General features: G+C 32.4%; 1 protein-coding gene across 2 annotated transcripts in view; it reads left to right on the top strand.

Moving 5' to 3' along the window:
• LOC132722472 (oxysterol-binding protein-related protein 1-like) overlaps positions 1-15,570 on the top strand; it is a 76,497-nt gene extending 60,927 nt beyond the window's left edge. For both annotated transcript variants that reach the window (XM_060706979.1, XM_060706980.1), the window contains 7 exons: positions 681-759; positions 2,194-2,312; positions 8,052-8,169; positions 8,680-8,808; positions 10,625-10,748; positions 12,265-12,355; positions 14,292-15,570. In XM_060706979.1, the coding sequence (XP_060562962.1) occupies positions 681-759; positions 2,194-2,312; positions 8,052-8,169; positions 8,680-8,808; positions 10,625-10,748; positions 12,265-12,355; positions 14,292-14,394 (763 nt within the window). In that variant the 3' untranslated portion in view covers positions 14,395-15,570. The remainder of the gene's footprint in view (positions 1-680; positions 760-2,193; positions 2,313-8,051; positions 8,170-8,679; positions 8,809-10,624; positions 10,749-12,264; positions 12,356-14,291) is intronic.
• The last annotated feature ends 9,943 nt before the right edge of the window (positions 15,571-25,513 follow it).

Below are 25,513 nucleotides of genomic sequence, written 5' to 3'. Positions count from 1 at the left end.
GCAATATCACAATACAACTGTCTATGTCTCTGATAGTGATCCCCCACCCTTTCCAACCCTTTTGATATATGGATATGTCAAAGGAATGCACAGGTCAAGTTCAAATTTGGTCATGGTTCGATAATTTTTGGCAGAGCAATGACCCTTTAAATTTAATAAAATAAAATTTCAATTTCCTTTCATTTTCTTCTAAACACATTCTACTCAAAGTTAACATAGGAATACACATGTTTGTGTTCACATTGAATAGGTTAAAGGCTTGAACTTAAAATAAAAAAATTGTTTGTGCAAACAAATTTGGAACTAAATGTTATCATAACATTTGAAATTTCGGATGTGTGCGTGGGCATTAATGGAGTTACATGGCATTTCTAGTTTATTTTAGGAAATAATTCAAACTTGGACAAAACAAGTATGACTAGATCCACCTATTAAAATTTTAAAAAAAGGATAAACTAAAAAAAATTCTTTCATTTTCTTTTTAAAGATTTGTTTTAATATTTTATTTTTTTGCCTTTAGAAAAAGTAAAGTAAAAAGGGTGAAGCATTTTTCCCATCTGGCAGTGGCTTTTGTTCATTTCCTATAGTAACTTTCTCTTTAAAGTATCTTGTGACTGTCTTATTTGCTTCTAAATGTATGTTGTTGCAAAATTAAATGTTCTGATATTTTTTATTTACAGACATGGTGAAATTTACACCTGGCAGAATGTAAATTGTTGTGTACATAATGTGATAGTAGGAAAGATCTGGATTGAGCATGTAAGTTGTTGTTATTGTCAGTAAATAAAACAGTTTGAAGATCATTCATGCAAAAAAAGTGACCTGACAAAATGTGGTTTATGCTTAAAGCAGCACGCCTCTAGATTCATATTAATTTTCATGAAAATTTTAAAAATGAATTTAAAAGTTAAACAAAAGGAAGCAATTAACACATTATCAGTGGCACTCACAACCCTTGTAAATTACAAAAAACATCAAATTATACAAAAAAGGCCTTAGCGCGTTAGTAACACAGAAGAAATAAAGTTATAAATACTGAAAAATTAGACATTATTCACACAAAACATGCATATTAATACTTGAATCTTTTACTTTTCCTAAAACCTTTGTACATTTTTTCATAAGTTTGATGTTATTGAAATATTGTGGATCATCAGGAGAGATGTAGCTTTGAATAAACAATAAAACATGTCTGTTAATTTAGATTTATATACAACTGATAGTGATAGAACAAATATATGTTAATTTAATGTTGATGTTGTTATACCTCAACCGCAACAAGTATGTATGTGTTGGGGGGTGCTATATAGGAATCACTTTGTCAATTCTGTCCTGTCCTTATTGGGTTTTATCTAGAGCACAAATTGCTTTGATGAGCTTTTTTGTTGGCAGTCACAGTTTCTATCGTTTGTCATCTATCTTATTCACAATTTTTTTTAAAGCCTATTAAGCTATATTTTTGTTGTTTGCAGTTTACAAAATTTTAGTTTGAATAAAAAAAAGCAAATTCTAAAATGCTTGTACAAAAGAAATATGTATGTACATTTTCTTTCTAGCGAGTTGCACATGCATGAAATCATTTGTAAATGGTTAATATTAAACACACTATAGTAGCAGCATAATATTTAGTTTCAGTTTTATTGTTTACATACAGTTTTCATGTGTGTAGATTAACAGGTTATGGAAGCAACAAAACTTTACCATTTTTTTTATTTCATAAAAATGTTTCATCACATATAGCATTGTACCCTTTAAAGAATAATCCTCCAGAAGAACTTGGTAGATTTTGACCAAACTTCACTGGAATTATTCTTAGGTAGCCTAAAAGTTATATAAATGTTTCAGTCTGATACATAGGTAGGTCTGCCTGCTTAGCTCAATAAGGAGGGCATCAGATTTGTAATGTGGACAACCCTGGTATGATCCTTGTACTCAGCAAATTTCTCCCTGATAATCTCCCACATGGAGTATACTCTCTACTGATTCCAAAATCATGTGGGATTAGAAGTTGATCACTTGCAGCAGAATTGGTAATTGCTGGTGGGCAGACCACCAAAAATGTTTAAATCAGTGTTTAAACCAAACAAACATTACAGGTCATAGGAGCTAAAAATAGACTTAGGAACTGAGAAACAACCATGTCAAGAATAGTCAAGTAAGCTGTGATAATATACAATGTTGTTGTAATTTCAGACTGGGGTAATGGAAGTAATTAATCATAAAACCAAACATAAAGCTGTGTTAAACTTCAAACAAGGGGGCTGGTTTGGTAAAGATCTGCATAAAGTTGAAGGATTTGTTTATGACTTCAAGTAAGTGATTTCCTAGAAATGAGCCATGTCATGACAAAACCAACATAGTGCGTTTGCGACCAGTATGGATCCAGACAAGCCTGCGCATCCGCGCAGTCTGATCAGGATCCATGCTGTTCACTTACCAACCCTATTACAAGTAGAGAAACTGATAGCGAACAGCATGGATCCTGATCAGACTGCGCGGATGCGCAGGCTGGTCTGGATCCATGCTGGTCGCAAACACATTACGTTAGTTTTGTCATGACACTGCTCAAATATATTTTCATTCACTGTGAATTTATTTCATTTTAGTGTCATTAGCTTGACTTTTTCAAAGAAAAAAGGAGCTATTGCTACAGTCACATTGTTGTTGCCATCTGAAAACTGGCAATGGTTAGAATTTTTCTATTTATACCCCTGCACAGCATACTGGAATCAGCTTGTCCGTCCAGCAGTCCATCGGTTTTTCCTTGTCCACCTAATAACTTAGGATTCCTTTGACCGACAGTCTTCATATTTGGTATTGAGATTAGTCATAAATAGTAGATGACCCCTATTGATTTTGAGGTCACCAAGTCAAAGGTCAAGGTTACAGGGGCCTTGACTAAAAAAAAACTTGTTTGCCCAATAACTTAAGAATCCTTTGACCCACAGTCTTCATATTTGGCATGGCGGCTGGTCATGACCATTAGATGACCCCTTTTGATTTTGAGGTCACTGAAGTCCAAAATATGGTCACAGGGGCTTTGGTACGCTCAAGTTGTTCAGAATACTTTGGTAAACAGTCTTCTTATTTGGTTTTGAGGTTGGTTATGACTAGTAGATGACCTCAATTGAATTTTAGGTGAAAGGTCAAGGTCACAGGGACTTTTACTTCAATAAGCTCGTCTGCTCAAATGCTTAAGAATGCCTTTCCACAGTGTATTGATTTTGACATTTTCACATTTGAAGCATATAATTATGTGGTCATATATTCATCATAAAACACCTCCAGGCAAAGTTGCATGAATGGGTAAAGGGGGCAGGTTTGGGGTATTCAAGTCATGCAGAGGCAGTTTCAGTTTTGAGGTCACTTTGATCTTTGCCACTAAAAACATGTAGAATAAATAACTTAGCAATGTACTGGCTTACTACCCTCATATTTGGCAGGGAGGTTGTCCTTGAGCTCTAAATGAGCACTGTTGATTCTGAAACCATGACAGTGGCAGTTCTAGTTTTCAGTGGATTGCCTTCATACTTAGACATAACAACCCTTGGGCAAAACCTTCAAGTTGACTAGACTGAACTTGATTTTCATTCATAATCACTTCCTCATAAATGACCTTTGAGGTCAAATCTTTGAATTTTGCTTGATTTTAGCTATAATTGGCTATAACTTATTTCAACTGTTATTTATGAATGGATTGTTTTCATACTTGGACATTATAATCCTTAGAACAAGACTTTTATGTAGACCAAATTAATTAAGACCTTCTCTCAACAATGATAGGAGAACAATAGGTGACTGTAAATTTTCTTTAATCCTATTCATTTCATTTTTACTTGTGTCTTTTTTTAGGCCTAATGTGATTAAAATGACTAAAAAGATGAAACAAAAAGTCACATAAGTACCATTTCGTAAGTACATCCATCTGGCCGTCCCTCACAAAACTTGTCCGAACTACTCCTCAAAATCTACTGGTGCAATTTCATCCAAACTTTACAGGAATGATCAGTACCAAGTCTAGTTTTTCATATCAAAGGTATTTTTAGGTTCAATGTTTTTTGTCAGAGTTATGGCCCTTAAATAATTTTTATTTTTTAAAGTTTGTCTGGACTACTCCTCTTATACCACTAATACAATTTCAATGAAGCACTACATGATTGATTGGTAGCTAATGTGATTGTGCATATTAAATGTGTTTTCAGCTTGAATGATTTTTGGCCAATTTATGGCCCTTGGATAAAAAGGTGTTTTTTTCTCAGGTCAAGGTCACACTTAGTCATTTTGTATCAATTTCAAAATTTTGTGTCAGCTCTGTATCTTTTGAACTGATAGAAAAAAATAGAACTTTTGGGCAGAAATATAACCTATATTAGACAGTGTGCAGAACACAAGGTATGAAGTATTGAAGCTGTCAAATAAAACAAAACAATAACAATTTTATAGAACTTAAGTTTCTGAAATTTGCATTATTATTTCTCATATCAGAAAAATTGAAATGTAATTGAAACTTTAGAGAACGATGTGAGGTATTGAGGATAATCATGCGAATGATGTTATCACAAAATAATTATGATGATTCAGGAGCTTATTTGATTAATTTTACATTACACTTAAATCATTAAATATGACTTTAATTATAAATCATTGAATTGACAAAAAAAAATGTAAGAAATTATTAATTATTAAGTTATTTATATTATGTAAATTATAATAATCAACTGTCTGAATATGTCATTACCTGTTTTTATCCCCCGCCGAAAATTTTCGGCGGAGGATATAGAAATAGTCTCCGTCCGTCCGACCTTCAGTCCGTCCGTCCGTCCTTCCGTCCGACATTTTTGTCCGAAGCATATCTCTAAAAGTATTTGAGTTATCAACTTGAAACTTCATAGGTGGATAGACCTCATTGAGGAGGAGTGCAGTGCACAAGAATGATAACTCTACCTTGCATGATTTTTGAGTTATTGCCCTTTGTTATTTTTCAAAATTGATTTTTGTCCAGAGCATAACTCCAAAAGCCTATGAGATATTAACATGAAACTTCATAGGTGCATAGATCTCACTCAGGAGGTGTGCAGTGCACAAGAATGATAACTCTACCTTTCATAATTTTTGAGTTATTGCCCTTTGTTATTTTTCATACCTAATTTTTCACCTGAGTGGAGCATAACTCAAAAAGTGTTTGAGATATCAACATGAAATGTCATAGGTGGATAGATCTTATTGAGGAGGAATGTTGTGCGCAAGAATGATAACTCTTTCCTATACAATTTTTGAGTTATTGCCTTTTGTTTTTTTTCATGCTATTTTGTCCAGAGCTTATCTCAAAAAGTATTTGAGGTATCAACTTGAAACTTCAAAGGTGGATGGATCTCATTGAGGAGGAGTGCAGTGCTTAAGAATGATAACTCTACCCTGCATTATTTTTTAGTTATTGCCCTTTGTTATTTTTCAAAATTAATTTTTGTCCAGAGCATAACTCAAAAAGCCTTTGAGATATCAAAATGAAACTTCATAGGTGCATAGATCTCACTCAGGAGGTGTGTACTGCACAAGAATGATAACTCTACCTTTAATAATTTTTGAGTTATTGCCCTTTGTTATTTTTCATACTTAATTTTTCAATTCAATTTTTTTCTCAAAAAGTATTTGAGGTATCAACTTGAAACTTCATAGGTGGATAGATTTTACTGAGGAGGGATGCAGACCACAAGAATGATAACCTACCCTGCATTATTTTTCAGTTATTGCCCTTTGTTATTTTCAGCCATCAGTATTCACATAGGTTTCAAATCTGTAATCACTATAGCCATCAGTTTTCATTACCAAAAGACCTCTTAAAATGGAATTATTCTGCTCTACTACATATACATTCTTCCAATGAGCAAACACATTCGGCGGGGGATGGCCATGTTGACATGGCTCTTGTTCACATTTTAATAATTATCATGCTGACATGTAATGTTTTATTAAACAGTTAAATTAGCTTCACTTTTGGAGGAAAATTGGAGCTTTTGTCATGACCTTGGCATGTTCTAAAATCTCTTTAAGGAATTTCTTTAAACTTGTCATACTTGTTGACTATGCAGAATTATACCCATTTTCCTATCATGTTTTTATTATGCTCCCCGAAAAATTTCGGGTCGTCCGTCTGTCTGTCCGTCTGTTGTCTTGTCGGGAGCATAACTTGAAAACCCTTGGAGATATTTTGTTGAAACTTCATACAGTGGTAGAGGGCATTGAGGGGAGTGCAGTGTCAAAGAACCATAACTCTATTTTGCCTGCAGACATTTTCACTAAAAATCTTACGACAATTTTTTGTCGTAAGAGAAATCTTGCGATAAATCTCCTTTTCACAAAAAATCTTAAGAAAATCTTAAGTGCAAAATCTGTCGTAACTTTACGATAGATCTTCCCCGTTCGTAAGTGTAATTTTTTCTCTCTTAAGGGTAAAATATCATGTATCTCTTACCTAAACTGAATAAAAATAAACAAAAAGTTGGAGGAGAACTAAATATTAAGCAAACAGTATGCTATAAATAACACAAATTGAGGTATAATTATTTTTGAATATATACATTTGTGACGTCATGACTTGATGACGTCACGATGGAGAGGGTTATGAATAGTTTTAAATAATGTGAACTCCATACTGTAGACTAGTATTATTGAAAACTTATAATTTGTACAATTGGTGAGTTCAATTTCATTGCCAGCATGTACCTTTTTATTTATTAATAACATAGTAGACCTTCTTTTTGAATCTTTTAGATATATATAATTATCTTCAATCAAGATATAAATTATATTAGTTTGAATAATTTTTTTGTTCTTATTGAAATTTGATTGTGTTCAATACATATTTCAAGCTCTTTATCTTGATTTTAAAACCGGAATCAAATATAGAGCATGCACATCACTATCAAATGAACGTTGCTAGGGATGTTTTTGTCGTAAGATTTATCGTAAGTGAATTTTTTATCTTAAGATAAATTTTTAACTTACGAGTGGCTTTGTGAAATTGACTTAAGATTTAACTTACGATTATCGTAAGTGAAAAACTTAAGATAAATGGTAAGATTTTTTGTGAAAATGTCTGCTGGTTTTTGAATTATCACCCCTTATAGAAAAATCTTGTCCGGGGCATAACTCTAAAACTATAAGAGATATCAACATGAAACTATGTAGATGAATAGATCTCAATGGGTAGATGTGCAGTGCATAAGAACAATAACTCTTTTTGTCCTAATTTTGGAGTTATTGCCCTTTGTTAATTTAAACACTTTGAACTTTGTCTAGAACATAACTCTAAAACTATAAGAGATATAAAGATGAAAAATTGTAGGTAGATAGATCTCATTGAGTAGAGGTGCATCGCAAAAGTACAATAACTCTGTTAAGCCTCATTTTTGAATTATCTCCCCTTTTAGAAAATCTTGTCCAGGACATAGCTGTAAAACTGTAAGAGATATCAACATGAAACTTTGAAGGTAGATATATCTCAATGGGTAGATGTGCAGTGCACAAGAATCATAACTCTGCCTTGCCTAATTCTGGAGTTATTGCCCTTTGTTTAGTTCTACTTTTTGAAGTCGTCCGGGACATAACTCGGAAATCATAAGAGATATCCTCAAGAAACTTTGTAGGTTGATAGATCACATTGATTAGAAGTGCAGTGCAAAGAACAGTAACTCTGCCTTGCCTAATTTTGGAATTTTTGCACTTTGAACTTTTTCCAGGGACATAACTCTGAAATTACAAGAGGTGTACATTCCTGTGTCCAAAACCTATTCGGGGAGCATCACCCGGCTCAAACCGGGCTCTTGTTTAATTATCAAGCACGGAGAAAAGTGGAGAACTCTGTGAGCAGAAAGCCTTGTTTAAACTTGAGTGATAACATACAGGCATGTAAAATGATTTTACAAGATTAGAATATAGATGTTATGTTTGGCCAATGAAAATGTCATAATTTAAGTAAAAGTTAAATATTGTTACTCATTAAGTGTGTTACTATTAAATATAAAACTTCATAAATTTACATTTTTTTGTAGCAAACAGAAAGTGAAGTCACTATATGGGAGTTGGGTGTATGATTTGTTTGGAATAGATAATTCTAAATATGAGGAATTTCTCAGTTCAAAACCAATTAGCCCAAAACACACAGTATCTGTAAGTAGAATGTTATACACATATTATAGTTTACCAATAATAACCACCGTGTTCATGAGGAGATTATGATTTAATTAACACTAATGCCTTATAACTATTGATTTTTTTCTGAAAGACCTGGTATTATAGTTTTATTATTTTACAATAATCACCAGTGTCTTTGAATAATATGTCATTATGATATATCATGTTTTAAAGTTATATTCATCATGTCTTGATCTTGAGAGTGATAAATTGGTTGGTGAAATATCCATTAGCCTGACCAAATAAATATAATGATAAACAAAATATGAGACTTACTTTTTCCATTCAAAGTTATTGAGTTGCCAGAAATATGTACTACATTAGTATACTTATATTTGTAATTGACCAGATGTTCTGATCTATTTTCATTATAGCTAGGTATAAATTTTATATATATTGATAAAACAATAAAAACAAAACTTTGTTTAAAGAGGCAACACAAGCAAGTGACAATACCCTAATTAATAAATGTGAAATATAATTCAGGAAAATGGAAACAATGACTCTGAGGTGGAGGACAACATTCCCACACACCATTTTTCTACATTTAATCTCAATATACCAGATCAGGTAGTATTATGGAGAGCCACTCCTCGTCCTGAGAAATCCGATAAGGTGAGAAACTATAATATTTCTATTAACCTTTTCTCCCTTCATGATTTAAATAAGTTGTCATCAGTTTAACTTAAGTAAATGATCACTTCAAAGTAGCCATCATTTGTCAACAATGATCATTTTGATTCCCCTCCACCCTCCTCCAATAAAAATCATTATATAAATAGCTGTGAGTAGCGGTCACATGTTATCTGTGGCCAGTGGCCACTAGAATTATAAGCTTTCCTGTGGCTATTTTGAACACACTTTTTGCTCAGAGCTGAGCTTTTGTAATGGCAGTGTGTCTGTCCTTTGTCATTGTCCACAATTTCTTTAAACAACATCTCTTCCTAAACTTCTTGATGGATTTTGACTAAACATGACAGGAATGGTCCTTAGTGGGTCCTCTATGACAGGAATGGTCCTTAGTGGGTCCTCTATGACAGGAATGGTCCTTAGTGGGTCCTCTATGACAGGAATGGTCCTTAGTGGGTCCTCTATGACAGGAATGGTCCTTAGTGGGTCCTCTATGACAGGAATGGTCCTTAGTGGGTCCTCCATGACAGGAATGGTCCTTAATGGGTCCTCTATGACAGGAATGGTCCTTAATGGGTCCTCTATGACAGGAATGGTCCTTAATGGGTCCTCTATGACAGGAATGGTCCTTAGTGGGTCCTCTATGACAGGAATGGTCCTTAATGGGTCCTCTATGACAGGAATGGTCCTTAGTGGGTCCTCTACAAAAGCTACATTAATGATCCCAGTCTGATGCTTAAGTAGATAACAGGAGCTAAAAATACACTTTAAAAATGAAATCTTTAAAAAATCTTCACAGAAACTATTATGCCTACAGCTCAGATATTTGGCATGTAGTAGCATCACCTTGTGATCCTCCGCAAAAGTTATAATAATCATGCCCCTTGGGGCCATAAAAAATGGCCCCACCCTAGGCTTCATTTCCACACTTACTTATCAGTACAAATAAGTATGTTTCCTTTTTATACTTGAAAATAGGGTCTTGCATGGTTAACCTTATCTTAAATTTTACCATATTACTTCATTTTATTAGTTTCACTTTTCCATAAGTTTGTCCGCATTAAGCTTGTCTGGCTTTCACAGGTCAAACTGTTTGGGGGTGGGGGGGGGGATGGATGAAACTTCACAGGAGAAACTTCAGTACCAATCGTGCCCCTATGGTCAAAACTGGTCCTTGTGGTCAGTTGGTTGTATATAGACTTGTGTTGTAAAAATGTATTTAAAAAAATCTTCTCCTTTGAAAATGCAATGCCAGGAGTTTAAATATTTTGCATATAACATCACCTTACCTACACAAAAGTTATATAAATCATGACCCTGATGTTTAAAAAAACAACAAACATGCCCTGGAGGTCACTAAATTAATAAAGACATGTATAGGAAAATACATTTATATCATCTTTTGTGATACTGCCATCCCTAGATCTTTGATATTTGCCATGAAGCAAAAATAGTAGCACACATCAACAAATATTCTGAAAATATTATGATACTTCAGTAAAAAAAATGACAAACCCAATATGACCTCATTATTAAAATTGTGACCTTTTCTAGCAATGTCAGGTGAATGATTCAGGGCCATTATGGCACTCTTGTTTTTTATGACTAACTGAACTCTGGAAATAGGCTGGTAGCTGACCTTCAGTTATAGAATAAAAATGTTGGATATGAATATGTGGTTTAATGAATATTTTAAATTGATAAAAAGATGAATATACCTTGGATCATATTTCCTTTGAGCAATGCCCCACATAATGAATCAGGCATGTTTATAATAATATTGTTTTGTTGTTTGTTTCAGTATTTCAGTTTTACAGCATTTGCTATAGCATTGAATGAGTTAAAAGATTTTATGCTGGACACATTACCTCCCACAGATTCCAGGTTACGTCCTGATGTAAGAATTCTAGAGGAAGGAAATATAGGTATATGACTGTTATGTCAGGGAATACAACTTAGTATTCATTCTTTTTAATCAACTAAACTTACTGGAGTATCAAGACATATACTTGTGTTACATCCTCAAATGCTGTAGGGGTTTAATATAATTGTTGCATCTAATTTGGTTAAGACAACATTTTCTGTGGAATAAAAATTTGATAAGTTATAGTTATCACTTTCTTTTGAGGAGTACAGTACATGTCCAATTATAAGGTGGATCTGCAGCCCCGACTTCAGTTATCTCACAGATTTCTGTGACTACACACATAGGAAATGAACTTGATAACTGGCAAACAATCAAAATGTTGCACAATATTAGACGTCTTGCACACTTGAAGTTTGGAATATTGTGTTATTTTTAAATGATCAGTATGAACGAATTGCCATTTTCCAAATAAAGTAATTTTGCCAACCGATAATTAGAGAACATACGTAATTAGAGAACATACTTATGGTTATTTTTGTTGTGTTTGTTCTAATAAAGTAATTGAATTTTCATAATCTCCTTTAATTGAATTATGTTATAAACGTCTTTTTTTTTGAAAACACTGCAAAAAAAAGAAAAAAAAACCCACAAGTTTAAGATTGCAATTAAAGCTATGATTTCAATAAAAGCAATTAATCTTTCTGATATACTACATATAGAATGTGATCATACATATTTTAGCCGGGTATGACAAATGGCTGTTGTAAAGGTAGATAACATGAAAATATTGGAAGAAATATGTAAACTATTCAGTAAATTTTTCTGTAGTATTTGAAGCAAACTACCCATTCTATATTTGAAATTTGAGTCTCAAAAATTTGTCATAAGTGGAAATAGATGTTAGTAAATGTATCAATAAAGGTTAGTTCAACGATTCTTCAGTTAAAACTATATGACTTTAAACATACCTATGTATTTTTGCATATCATTGTTTCAGTTAGTTTAACCCATGTTGAAAATTTCATTTGGGAAGAGGGGGTGCCAGATGAGTTGCAATGCTCCAAAATGACTTCATTTTTTATGCATTTTCACATAAAACTTAGCTGTTATATGCACATTTGAAAAGCATGTATTATGGGAGTGCCCCTGGCAAGCAGCATCCAATTTTACAAGCATGGAAGAATTTTTACTTTATAGAAATGTTCACCACCATGAGATATATTGCTCCACACATGATCCAGGTCTCTGGGTCAAAGTTCACACTTTGGAGCTAATTGACAAATGTGTGCCCGGAGCAAAACTTCTACATTCTTATGGGGATTGTAATAGAACATGGCACAAATGTTAACAAAATTCAGGTCCCTGTGGCCAAGGTCAAGGTCACACATAGAGGTAAAATTTCAGATAGTACAAAACAATTTGTGTGAGTTGCATCATCAGATTGTTATATAAGTTTGTAAGAAGTGAAATGAAATTCTTTTATAGTGATTTATATCCAAATGTGTAACTCATTATATTTTGTATTTGTTGTGAATTATAGTTCTTACATCAATAGATTTAATTATTTTTACCAGACTTGGCTGGGGAAGAAAAGAACAGATTAGAGGAGAAACAAAGAGCTGCAAGAAGGGAGAGAAAGAAAAGACGGGATGAATGGACACCACAGTATGGAGCTTTTATGTTAAAATTACTGTTCTTTCTATGATTTACATTTTTGAAGCAAAATTTTGAAATTGAGTTTTTGGCATTGTATACATATAGGTTGCTAACATCCTGACAATTTGCCTCTATCTTTGTCGCCCCTTCCTGTCTGTGATCTTGTATTTGTTGTATTTCTTTGGATCGCCAGCTGAAATCAATTGACTTGCTTGTCCCGCTTCATTGTCCTTCATAAATTCAACCATCTCATATGTTGCTGAAGGAGTTGGCAAAACTTATAAAAGATGCATTTCCATCCTAAAATGACTGTTCTATTTCATTTTACATTGGTTTATATCTAAACATTGTATGAACATTGTGCCAATTGCCATGGTTATTAAAGAGCACATAATTTGTGAAGGAAATAGAATTTTGCTATAAATGCAAAACTCACTTTTTAGCTCACCTGTGACAAGGTGAGCTTTTTTGATCACAAATTCGTCCAGCATCTGGCTGTCCGTAATCTTTTACTTTAAACAACATTTCCTCATAAACCTTTAAGCCAATTTCATCCAAACTTCAAAGGAATGTTCCTTTGGTGGTCACCTTTAAAAATTGTTCAAAGAATTTAATTCCATACAGAACTCCGGTTGCCATGGCAACCCAAAGAAAGGCTTAAAAAAATCTTCTTTCAAAAAACCCAAAGAGCTAGAGCTTAGATATTTGGCTTGAAACATCTTCTAGTGGGTGTCTACCAAGTTTGTTCAAATAAAAGCCCTGGGGTCAAAATTGTCCCTGACCCGGGTGGGGGAAGGGTCTTTGATTTTTCCTTAAATGTATATAGGAAAAACTTAAAAAATCTCCTTTTAAAAAACCCAAAGAGCTACAGCAATTCATATGCTTGACTTTTATTTGAGTGATTGTGTAAAATTACAATAATTGGTCATGAGCAGTTTCTGAATTTTTCTTCTTTACTTGTGCCAATTTTCTTTAAAAGTGATTTTTTTTTACATAATTTTAGCCTCTCTACATGCATTTAGCCTCTCTTTACTGCATTAAAAGAACACAAATGATAAATAGAATTCCATAATTTTTAGTATTGTGATAAAAGAAAAACATTAACCAAAAGTATGAATAAAACTTATGTATAAGTTATATGCCCTTTAAATGACCTTAAATAACAAAAATAATAATGGTAATCTCATTTTATATCACACCTGATCACTTTGTGCTCAGAGGCGAGCTTTTGTGATAGCAGTGTGTCTGTATTTCATCACTGTTCACAATTTCTTTATACACCCTCCCCTTCTAAACCACTTGATGGATTTTGACCAAACTTTACAGGAATAATCTTAGGTGGTTCTCTACAGAAGTTATGAAAATTGTTAAAGTCTGTATGTCACAGTAGCTAAATAGACTTTAAAAATCAGATCTTTAAAAATCAAACTGATTGCAGGATTTCAATGAAACTTCACAGGAGTGATAAGTACCATCAATAGTTGTGCAAATCCCTGGCATGTTCAGCTTTGCTGCACAAAATAGCCGCCAGTGCAGAGCTATCAATAGAAAAATCTTGTCAGGCTTTTACAGGTCAAAGTGCTGGTAGGTTTTCAATGAAACTTCACAGTAGTGATCAGTACCTCTGTACCATACCTAGTTGTGCATATCGCCAGCATGTTCCGCTTCACTGATCATATACAGGTTTAATTAAAATAATTCTACATATTTATCTCACTTTTTCTATCTCTCTCTTCTTTTACCCCCCCCCCCCCCTCAGCTATCCCTGTTCTGCTTCTGCCCCTGTGGGTGTTTGTATAAATCACCTTAAGTGTTAACTCTAGTTGCATTCACTATAGAGTGATAAACATGTTGCATTTATTAATGATATATTTACCAAGTTGTACCTGGGATAAGTGGGGGAAACTTACATTTTGCAGAGTTAATGTATCTCCATTTACTGTAGGTGGTTCAAGCTTGAAAGACATCCAGTTACACAGAAAGAAGACTGGTTATATACAGGGAAATACTGGGATAAAGACTGGACAAAATGTCCTGACATCTTCTGATGTAGACAAATACATTAGATGGAAATAAAAACAAACGCAATCATTGAATCTTCAGTGCATACAGTCTGATTGGTGGAATGTTTTCAAATATGGAAAAAAAAGACAACGTGGATTATCATATCATGACAGAAATGGGAATTTTCTTATGTTGGAAAAGATCTTCATTTTTGGATTGTAACATATTTGATAGAACAATTTACATGTAGATTTTGTAATTAATGTAATTAAAACCCTCATAAGAATAGTTTTTTTGTTTTAAAAAATCTAATCTATGAATAATTATCATAAATTTGAAAAGCACCATTTTTATTGCAGGGAATCATTCTTGACTTTTGAAACTATTGTAAATAAGTAATTAGCAGACATAGCAGAAAATAGCAGAATATTGTTTAGTTAAGCTTTTATGGATGGATGTTTATATAGCTAGTGTTTCCTATATCATATCAATTTTATCAGTGCTTAGGGAGTTTTTAGCTAGACTTTTTCAAAGAAAAAAAATATAGCTATTGCTACAGTCATGTTGTCTTTGCTGTCCGAAAACTTTTAATGTTGGTCATAATTTTTTTTTATTTCTCGATGGATTACCTTCAAAACAACCTTTGGACAATACTTTCAAGTTGACCAGACTAACCTAGACATTCACTAAAAATTGACCTTGACCTTCAATTTGATTTTTGCTATAATTGGCTATAAATGTATTAATGGATAGCTTGTCTCCATACTTGGACACAATAATCCTGAGGACAAGACCTTTATGAGTAACAAATTAATTATGGCCATTACTCAAAATAAACCTTGACCTTGAAGGTCAATTAATTGAATTTCGCTATAATTGGTTATAACTTTTGTTATTTATGAATGGATGTTCTCATATTTGAGCACATCTTCCTGAAGGACCATGTCTTAAAATAGATCAAACCCAATTTGACACTGACTTGTAAATTAACTTGACGGTCAAATTTTTATAATTTCAGTTTTTTTAGCTCACCTGAGCATATGCTCAGGGTGAGCTATTAGGATCACTCTTCGTCCGTCGTCTGTCGTCCGTTGTCCGTTCACACTTTTCAAATGACATCTTCTCTGAAACCATAAGGCAGATCATAATGAAACTTCACAGGGATGTTCCTTGTGTGAAGCCTTAACAAAGTTGTTCAAAGAATTCCATTCCATGCAGAACTCTGGTTGCCATGGCAACCAAAAGAAAAAACTTTAAACATCTTCTTCTAAAAAACCCAAACAGCTAGAGCTTAGATATTTGGCATGAAACATCTTCTAGTGAGTGTCTACGAAGATTGTTCAAATAAAAGCCCTGGGGTCAAAATTGGCCCCGCCCCAGGGGGTCATTGATTTTCCCTATATGCATATAGTAAAAACTTAAAAAAATCTTCTTTTAAAGAACCCAAAGAGCTAGACCTAAGATATTAAGCATGAAACATCTTCTAATGAGTGTCTACCAAGATTGTTCAAATCAAAGCCCTGGGGTCAAAATTGGCCCTGCCCCAGGGGGTCATTGATTTTCCTTATATGCATATAGTAAAAACTTAAAAAAATCTTCTTCTAAAAACCCAAAGAGCTAGAGCTTAGATATTTGGCATGAAACATGTTCTAATTGATGTCTACCAAGTTTGTTCAAATAAAAGCCCTGGGGTCAAAATTGGCCCCGCCCCAGGGGGTCATTGATTTTCCCTATATGCACATAGTAAAAACTTAAAAAAATTTCTCTTAAAGAACCCAAAGAGGTAGAGCTAAGATATTAAGCATGAAACATCTTCTAATCAGTGTCTACCAAGTTTGTTCAAATAAAAGCCCTTGGGTCAAAATTGGCCCCGCCCTAGGGGGTCATTGATTTTCCCTATATTGCATATAGTAATTAAAAACTTAAAAATCTTCTTTTAAAGAACACAAAGAGCTAGAGCTAAGATATTTAGCATGAAACATGTTCTAATTGGTGTCTACCAAGTTTGTTCAAATAAAAGCCCTTGGGTTAAAATTGGCCCTGCCAGGGGGAGGGGGGAGGGGGGGCAAAAGTTATTGTTTTTCATTATTTGTGTATAGTCAAAACTTAACATCATGAAACATCTTCTAATGGGTGTCTTCCAAGTTTGTTCAAGTAAAAGCCCTTTGGTTTAAACTGGCCCCGCCCTGGGGGCCTATGTACAGGTGAGGGACCCCAGGGCCATCATGGCCCTCTTGTTTTTAAAAATTTGCTTACTGTAATATTCCTTCTGCAACATGTTTGACGTAAGAAGTAAGAAAAAGTTGAGCAAGGTCCCCCCCTACCAGATGGTGACTCCTGTTTCTATTTCAACCAGTGTGTGTTACCTGTATGATATGACTACATTAACACAGTGTGTATTTATGTTTACTGTTGGCACGATATGTCATTTAATAAGGAAAGCTAGGTTAAAATAATATCAATGTAAATATGAAGACAAAAATCTGCATGTCTATAAAGTATCTCGTTCATATTTTGTAACTTGAATATTTCTATGTCGTACATGTTAATTCTGTGATTAACTTGGACATGTTGAGTTCAAGTGTGAAGTGTCAAGCATGTTAGAATGATTTTCTTAGAATCTGATAGCTATGCAAAAATTTGTTTAATTTACATTTTCTGAAAATAAAATTAGTTTATTTAATTTAATATTATGACCTACAGCAATCCATTGTAAAATGTTACCCTAAGTTGGTAAGAAAAACTTGAGTTTTAAAAAATGTTTTCAACTTGTGCAGAAATATGCAGCTTTCAATAATGGAGGAAATGGTTTGTCACCAGAAATATTGATATTCTTACTTGTTGTGACTGATAGGGAGAATGAAATCACAATACATATACTGATTTATATTGTTGTCCAAACACATGCAGTGATCAATAAACTATTACCTGTTAGTATAGACTTAGTGAGTCAGACTGAGTACAAACAAAAATGGTTGATATGACTTTAGTAAAAGGCCTATTTGCAAATAATGGTTGAAGCATGTACAAATATCCATGGAGATTATTTTGAGAATATCATTTTAGGAATGACTTATTGTGCTGATATTTTCTCATTATCCAATACCTGGCACCAAATATCTGTTGTTAACTACCTGGTATATCTATCATAATCTTTTGCAGTGAGTTGAAACATAAAGCCTTGTTTGCATTTAGCCCCATGAAAATATTTTATAAAAACTTTGATATATAAACCTTACTATAAACATTGATAAAAAGAGTAGTGTTTGTTAAACTGGTAATTTAGTATTACATTTGAAATAGAGGATAGGTGGTTTTCATCATTTTATTTCAAATTTAAATGTTACTTGCTCAATGCTGATACTTTTGAACAAATAAAACATTGTTGAAAATAAATAGACAAGATTAATGGCTGAGTTTACAGACATGTCAAGATTTCAAATACAGCTTTTTTTTGGATTGCTATAACTTAGTTATTTTACTTTTTTGTATTTTCTTGGTATTTGAAAACAGTAATTTGTTTGTCCTTTAAGTAGACCTGACTTACTTTGACTTGGACATGAACTTGGCTTTTAAGGTCATATTATAGCGTTTTGTTGGATTTTTAACTCATTGAGAACAAAGTACACAGAGGTGAGCTTTCGTGATGGCATCGTGTCTATCGGCCTTCTTTATCCACATATTCTTTAAACAATACAATTATCTACTGAGCCTCAAAAATTCATAGGAATTATTCTAAATGACCCTTTACAAAACTTTTGTAAATATGAAAAATTATCAATATGAAAAATTCCAGTGTGATCTCCAGCTAGGTGTTTTATATTTATGGTTATTGAAAGAATTCTTGTGAAAATTGGTCAGCAAGCCCAGCTTTATACTGCGGTGATTGCTGTGTCAGATTTCACCATTGTAACAGTTAATAATTATTGTTTATTTTCACTAGCTCAATATATGATATATTGTCATTGTTTCTACTATATGTTACATTGTTCTATGATATAATGTTATACTATGATGTGATATGTTATTTATTATGTTATTGATTTTGTTTAGTTATGTTTCTAATACTAAAGTGTTTGTGATAACATACCATGATGTTTTAATGAAATTTGTATGGATATAACATTTAATGTATTTATGAAGTTTGATTTTCTTTAAAAATGCTACCAAATAGCAATATGAAAGTTTGGCTTCTCTTAGCAGAAAAGCAAATGAAAAATGTATGGTTAATCTAGTCATAGTGCTGGGCATTATTAATACTTCAATCTATGCTTTTCTAACTATGTATTTATTATAGAGTTATTACATTACCTGTAAAAGTTTTGCTCCAATGTGAGGTAGTTCACCTGTATATTTTATACTGCTATGTCTCTAGTACAGTGATATACAGGTCATGCTAGTGATGTTGATGATGTACAGCCAGCAGTATAATATTATGAAGCGGGTACATCATAACTACTCACATCAAGTAGTCTGTCATTATTATTTGTAGAAAGAAATGATTGCTTTAAAATTTAGATTGTTTGTTAGGCCTTGTTAAGTATTTCTTTACTGAGAATTGTCATGGAAATCTATTTTCATAGGGGGCTTCACTGAGATTTTTTTTGTCATGAAAGGAATATTTTTTTCGAATTTTAAGTTCCACTTGATGTAGGTTTATACCAATAACTTGTGTGCAAAATTTCAGATCATTTGCTTAATCCATTTATTCTAATTGTGAAAATTTACCAAAAATTGGCAAACATTGCAATGCTTTTTGGTGAAATTGGGTTGAGATAACAAGCATATGATACTTGTTAAAAGTAAACTTCTTAATTATCTTTGCATCTTTCAGTTTTTTATGCATCACCTGCTGATCTATATAAGAAATAAAAATTTCATATTTTAGGCATTTGTACCTCAGTGAAGTTCCTTTAAGGATATGATTTATTAATGGTAAAGAAACTGATTGAGGGTCAGTTGTCAATGAAAATGTATCTCATTGTTAAAGTGATTGACATGTTAAACTTTCTTGTATTTTTGCAATGACAACATCTTTTTATTTAGCAAATTATCTGCTCCCCTAAGAAAATTGCAACATCTCCTACAACACAATGTTGAATTTGACAAGACTTCACATTACAATGCCAAAAACTTATGTTTGGCATGTAGCATATTATGGTCCTGTACAAAAGTTACATAAATCATGACAATTGGCCCTATCCTAGGTTCACTTAGTGTATATAGACTTATATAGGAAAACATATTAGGTCTTCTTGTTGCATTGCTCTGTGCACCACTACCAAAAAATAGAAAGAAAGAAAAATTGTTACCTGTGGTAAAAATTGTCCCATTCTTGATTGTCACTTAGTTTACATAGACCTATATAGTAAACAAGTTATAAAAATTTCTTCCCAGAAACTTCAGTGCTTAATCATTAAGCATGTTACTAAGCATCTTCTTGTTACATTAATCATGCCATATTGTCAAAATTGACCACACCTAAGGGTCACTACATCGATACACACTTTTATATTGTATAGCAAACTATTGTGTGAAACTAAATGCCCTGAGCTTAATTATATCAAAATGTTTTAACTAAATACATATCAATTGAAGGCATATATGGGTCAAAACAATTCAGGGTGACAATTAATTAAAAAAATCCATGTGTACAACACATATAGTTTCATATTTCAATTTAAAATAAAATCTGTCTAAAAAAAGTTTTAAAAAATTTTATAATGTTTTTTCCCAAAAAAAAATTTTTTGGTTTTTTACTTTTACTTTTATAAAAATGCATTTAGTAAAACATCTCACATAAATAATATTTTCCCCTTTCAAATTTTTTAAAATTTCAAAACAACAATTTTAAAATATTTTTATATACTACCCATTTTCAACATTCAATATGTTAATATAACCAACCCCAAAAATTAAAAGATATATTACATACCTAAAAATGACAAAATTTTTATGTTTAAAACTAAAAACTTATGTAGATATACGAAAATTAAAATGTACAAATTGTTAATTTTATTTTATTTAAAATGTACGATTTTATTAAAACATACCAACAAGATTTATATATTGTACCATACCTAACAACTGTACGATAGGTTTATATATCATACCATACCTAACAACTGTACGATATGTTGATATATCGTACCATACCTAACAACTGTACGATATGGTTATATATCGTACAATACCTAACAACTGTACGATATGTTTATATATCATACCATACCTAACAACTGTACGATATGTTTATATATCGTACAATACCTAACAACTGTACAATATGTTTATATATCGTACCATACCTAACAACTGTATGATATGTTTATATATCGTACCATACCTAACAACTGTACGATATGTTTATATATCGTACCATACCTAACAACTGTATGATATGTTTATATATTGTACCATACCTAACAACTGTACGATATGTTTATATATCATACCATACCTAACAACTGTACGATATGTTTATATATCGTACTATACCTAACAACTGTACAATATGGTTATATATCATACCATACCTAACAACTGTACGATATGTTTATATATCGTACCATACCTAACAACTGTACGATATGTTTATATATCGTACAATACCTAACAACTGTACGATATGTTTATATATTGTACCATACCTAACAACTGTACAATATGTTTATATATTGTACCATATCTAACAACTGTATGATATGTTTATATATCGTACCATACCTAACAACTGTACGATATGTTTACATATCGTACCATACCTAACAACTGTACAATATGAAAGAAATTATAACATTGCAAAGCGTACACATTGGTAGCTCATTTTTATGTTCAGGAGGATCTAAATTATTGAGATAGACTTTAAATTCTGCTTTCTGCCATATATGCTTTATTTCACTCTTAATTATTGGCTCCATTATTATAGTACCATGAGGTTATCATACATTGTTGAGTACAACACAGAATTTTATTGGATCAGTTATATAGCTTTCAAATCTTTATATTAGATGACCTAAATATTGACTTAGTGAAAAATGTATTTTGCATGGAGTATGGTCTAATGGACAACATTCAAATTCTTTAATAAAAACTAGCTTTCACTGCTTTTACACAAATAACAGCCTGTCCTCAAGTGAGCACTTTCAGGCAATGACTCCCTTGTTTAATGAGAATATTTGCCTGTTTCTCAAAAAAGTATTCACTTCAAACTTTAAATATTTGTTGACTATCCAAGGCAGGTAAGTTAGCTAAGCACATTTGCAGAATTATGCCCCCTTTTCTATGTTTATTTTATTGATCAGACAGGTTTTGTTTGACATTTTGACAAAACTTTGTTATTTCAAGCACATTAAAGATTTTATATGGACTTTTGGATTCTAAAAATGAAAAGACCAAATGAAGTGTGATTTGCATTTGATATAGATTTTTGGACCAAGTCAGATGATGAAAACGAGGCTATATGGCATACCATGTGCATTTGATATGAACATTTTGGGCTTTGGCAATGAATTTGAGTCTATATAGGGTATGATATGTATTTGATGTGAACTATTCGAAATATGGAAAGGAAAAGATTGGATACAATAATAATTTCTATTAGAACATCAAGTGGTGCAACACTGAGAGTTTGGAAGTTATATTTATAAGAAATTATATTTTATAAGGTGTGAAATAAATAATTATTTTTGACTGATTAGCTAGTTTGACCAACAAAGCTATTTTCCTTGGATATTTATATGTATTAATGCCTTTGATTGGTGTTACAAATGTAGATTATAGCCATTTTTGAACTTTGAAAATTTACAGTCAAGGTCAATAAAATTGTAATTGTAATTTGTTCAAGTGCTGTTGTCTAGTATTCTGTACTGAAATATTCCTTCTGTAATGTGTTGAGAGAGGTCCCATCTGACCATGGCTCTTGTTTTAAATAAAATTATTGATTTCCACAGAATTACTTTTGAAGGATTTCAGTGGTTATGTATATATTTGGTGTGTAAGTATGTTTATCAAAACACAAGTCAAGTTCAAATTACTCTGCAATAAACTCTTTATGAATAAAGTTATGCCCCTTTTAAAGCAATTTTTTAATTGAAATTATTGGTTTCTGCAGAATAACTTTTGAAGGATTACACTGATTTTGTTTATATTTGGCATGCAAGGATGTTGTATTACATCATAAGTTATGTTTGATTTTCATTGCAGTCAACTCATTATTTGACTTTCAGTAATTTTTAGCTCGACTATTAGATAAGAATAAGTAGAGCTATTGCAGTCACTCGAGCGTCGGCGTCGGCGTAACCACTTATGTTAAAGTTTTTGTAATAGTTCAAATATTTTCAAAGTCCATTGACATATGGCTTTGAAACTTTGCACACTTGTTCACCACATGACCCCAACCTGTAGACAGGAGGAGGTAACTCTATCAAGATTTTGACCAGAAGTTATGCCCTTTTTTCGACTTAGATTTACGTTAAAGTTTTTGTAATAGTTTCAAATATTTTCAAAGTCCATTGACATATGGCTTTGAAACTTTGCACACTTGTTCAAATCATGACCCCAACCTGTAGACAGCAGGAGGTAACTCTATTAAGCATTTTTGACAGAATTATGCCCATTTTCGACTTAGAATTTACGTTAAAGTTTTTGTAATAGTTCAAATATTTTCAAAGTCCATTGACATATGGCTTTGAAACTTTGCACACTTGTTCAACATCATGACCCAACCTGTAAACAGGAGGAGGTAACTCTATCAAGCATTTTGACAGAATTATGCCCCTTTTTCGACTTAGAATTTACGTTAAAGTTTTTGTAATAGTTCAAATATTTTCAAAGTCCATTGACATATGGCTTTGAAACTTTGCACACTTGTTCACCATCATGACCCCAACCTGTAAACAGGAGGAGGTAACTGTATCAGGCATTTTTTTTACTATCAAGCACTAAGAATAGTCGAGCATGCTGTCCTACCGACAGCTCTTGTTCTCTGTGATTATTGGTATATCCACAGAATAACTATGAAAGGATTTCACTGAATGTGTTTATATTTGGCAAGCAAGTATGTTATATCAAAACATCAGCTTGATTTAACTAATCTTTTTATTCAAAATAAAAACAAGTGATAATGTTCAATTATCTTAATTATCAAGATGTTAACTTGTTACCTAAAAAAAAATTAGACTATATTTTTCTTTTACAATTGATGGGAAAATTATGAGCCATTTACATCAGTTAATTTGCTATATTTCTTTAAGGTTCATAATTGTCTATTCTTGTAAATTTGCCATAGAGCTATACTTGCCCTGCCTATGTGGAGCTCTTGTTATATTGGGTAACTGTGTGTGGTGGCTCTTGTTTTTGGAATAACAGCTTGTTTGCATGTAAATCACCATCAGTGATAGTTCTAGTTTAGTTTTAGCTGTTAAGTTTGTTGTTATAACATTGTATAAGATTATGTAGATTAGATGAAATCAATGTTGTTTGTTTGTCACTATAGATGTTAAATAATGCTGTTTTTTCACGGACTGTCATAGATGTTTTATAAATACTTACATGTTTCAGTTTTGTATTTTGCATAAGAAATTGTAATGTTAAGTTATTCATGCATACAATCTGCCAAAACAATGTATCATATAATATTTCCCATCTGACAGGGTATATGAAGCTATATGATATTTTACATTCTGTGAACTAAATAAAAAGTCTGGTTAGTTAAATGTGATATTTTATAAAATGTTTAAATCTACCAAATAAAAAAGCTTTTCAATTTTCAGTTTGCATTGTAAGAGAAAATGTTTTGCTGATGTTTCAAATTTTTGTTTAAAAAAAATGAAAATTTTGAAAAATAAAAAAAAAAATAATGTTTTTTGATTTTTTAGTTTAAAAAAAATTTCATACTAAGTTTTCATAGAGGGGCCCAAAATTTTTTGTGAAATTTGGGTACTTTATAAAAATTTGATAAAGGGTACAATTTGTTTTTCCCATTTCTAACTGTTTGATTCTTTGTTTTGGGTTAATGTTACTTTGTATAATCCCCTTGGAATTTAAAATTTTAAAGTAGGCCAAATTTTTATTTTGGGATAAAATATTAAAGAAAATTTTTATAAAGTTCTTTTTCTGAAAATTATTCCCCCCAGGGGTTTTTTTTTTTTGGATCCAATTTTTCCCCTTTAAATCCCGGCAAAATTTATTATAAACCCTTTAGAAGAGAAGGGCCAAATATCCCAAAAAAAGAAAAATTTAAAAATTAAAATCACTTTTTAACTTTTTTTTTTGACTTTTGTCCCTTTACCTTGTGATAAACTGAACATGCATTGAATTTTGTAAACATCCTACTTTCATTTAAGATAAATCAGCATGATCTAGTTTACTTGTCCCAGTATTTAACCAGGTTTTTCCGAAAGGAAAAAACTAGTTTTTAGATTGAGGTATGTCGGGCGGGCGGGCGGGCGGACGGGGGGCGGGTGTAAACTCAATTTTTCGGCCAACTCCTCCTAACTTTCTCAAACGGAATTTTGAACCAAACTTTTCACCGAAGCTTTTCATCCCAAAGTGTCCCTGGGCGCATATTGTCGGGGTTTTGCGTTAGATAATATTTGACCTAATTATGGCCCCTTTTTTTTTTCCTTATATAAAATAATAGTGAACAATTTCTTCTGTGCGCAACTCTCCTACATTTCTCAACGGATTTTTTGACCAAAACTTTCTCAAAAGCCTTTGTCATCAGTTGCCCTGGTCACATATTGCCAGGGTTTTGCAATTGGGTAATATTTGACCTTTAAATTGGCCCTTTGTATATTTTTTCCTTATTACAAAATATAGAGAACAATTTCTTCTGTCTCAACTCCCCTACATTTCTGCAAACGGATTTTGCCAAACTTTCTTAGAAGCTTTGTTTATCAAATGCCTGGCACTATTGTCGGGGTTTTGTGATTGGATAATATTTGACGCGAATTATTCCCTTTGTATATTTTTTTCCTTATACAGAATAATATGTGAACAATTTTTAACCGTTGGCAACTTCTCCTAACATTTCTCAAGGATTTTGAAAACTTTCACAAAGCTTTGTCATCAAGTGCCCTGGCGCTCAACTTAATTCCCCATGTTTCTTCCAAGACATCCTTTTCAATTATTTTTTTTAAAAATGGTGAACATTACTTTTCT

This window comes from Ruditapes philippinarum, unplaced genomic scaffold (assembly GCF_026571515.1).
Source record: "Ruditapes philippinarum isolate M1 unplaced genomic scaffold, ASM2657151v2 ctg910_1_1_1_1, whole genome shotgun sequence".
Lineage (NCBI taxonomy): Eukaryota > Metazoa > Mollusca > Bivalvia > Venerida > Veneridae > Ruditapes > Ruditapes philippinarum.
This window is presented reverse-complemented; position numbering and strand designations above follow the sequence as displayed.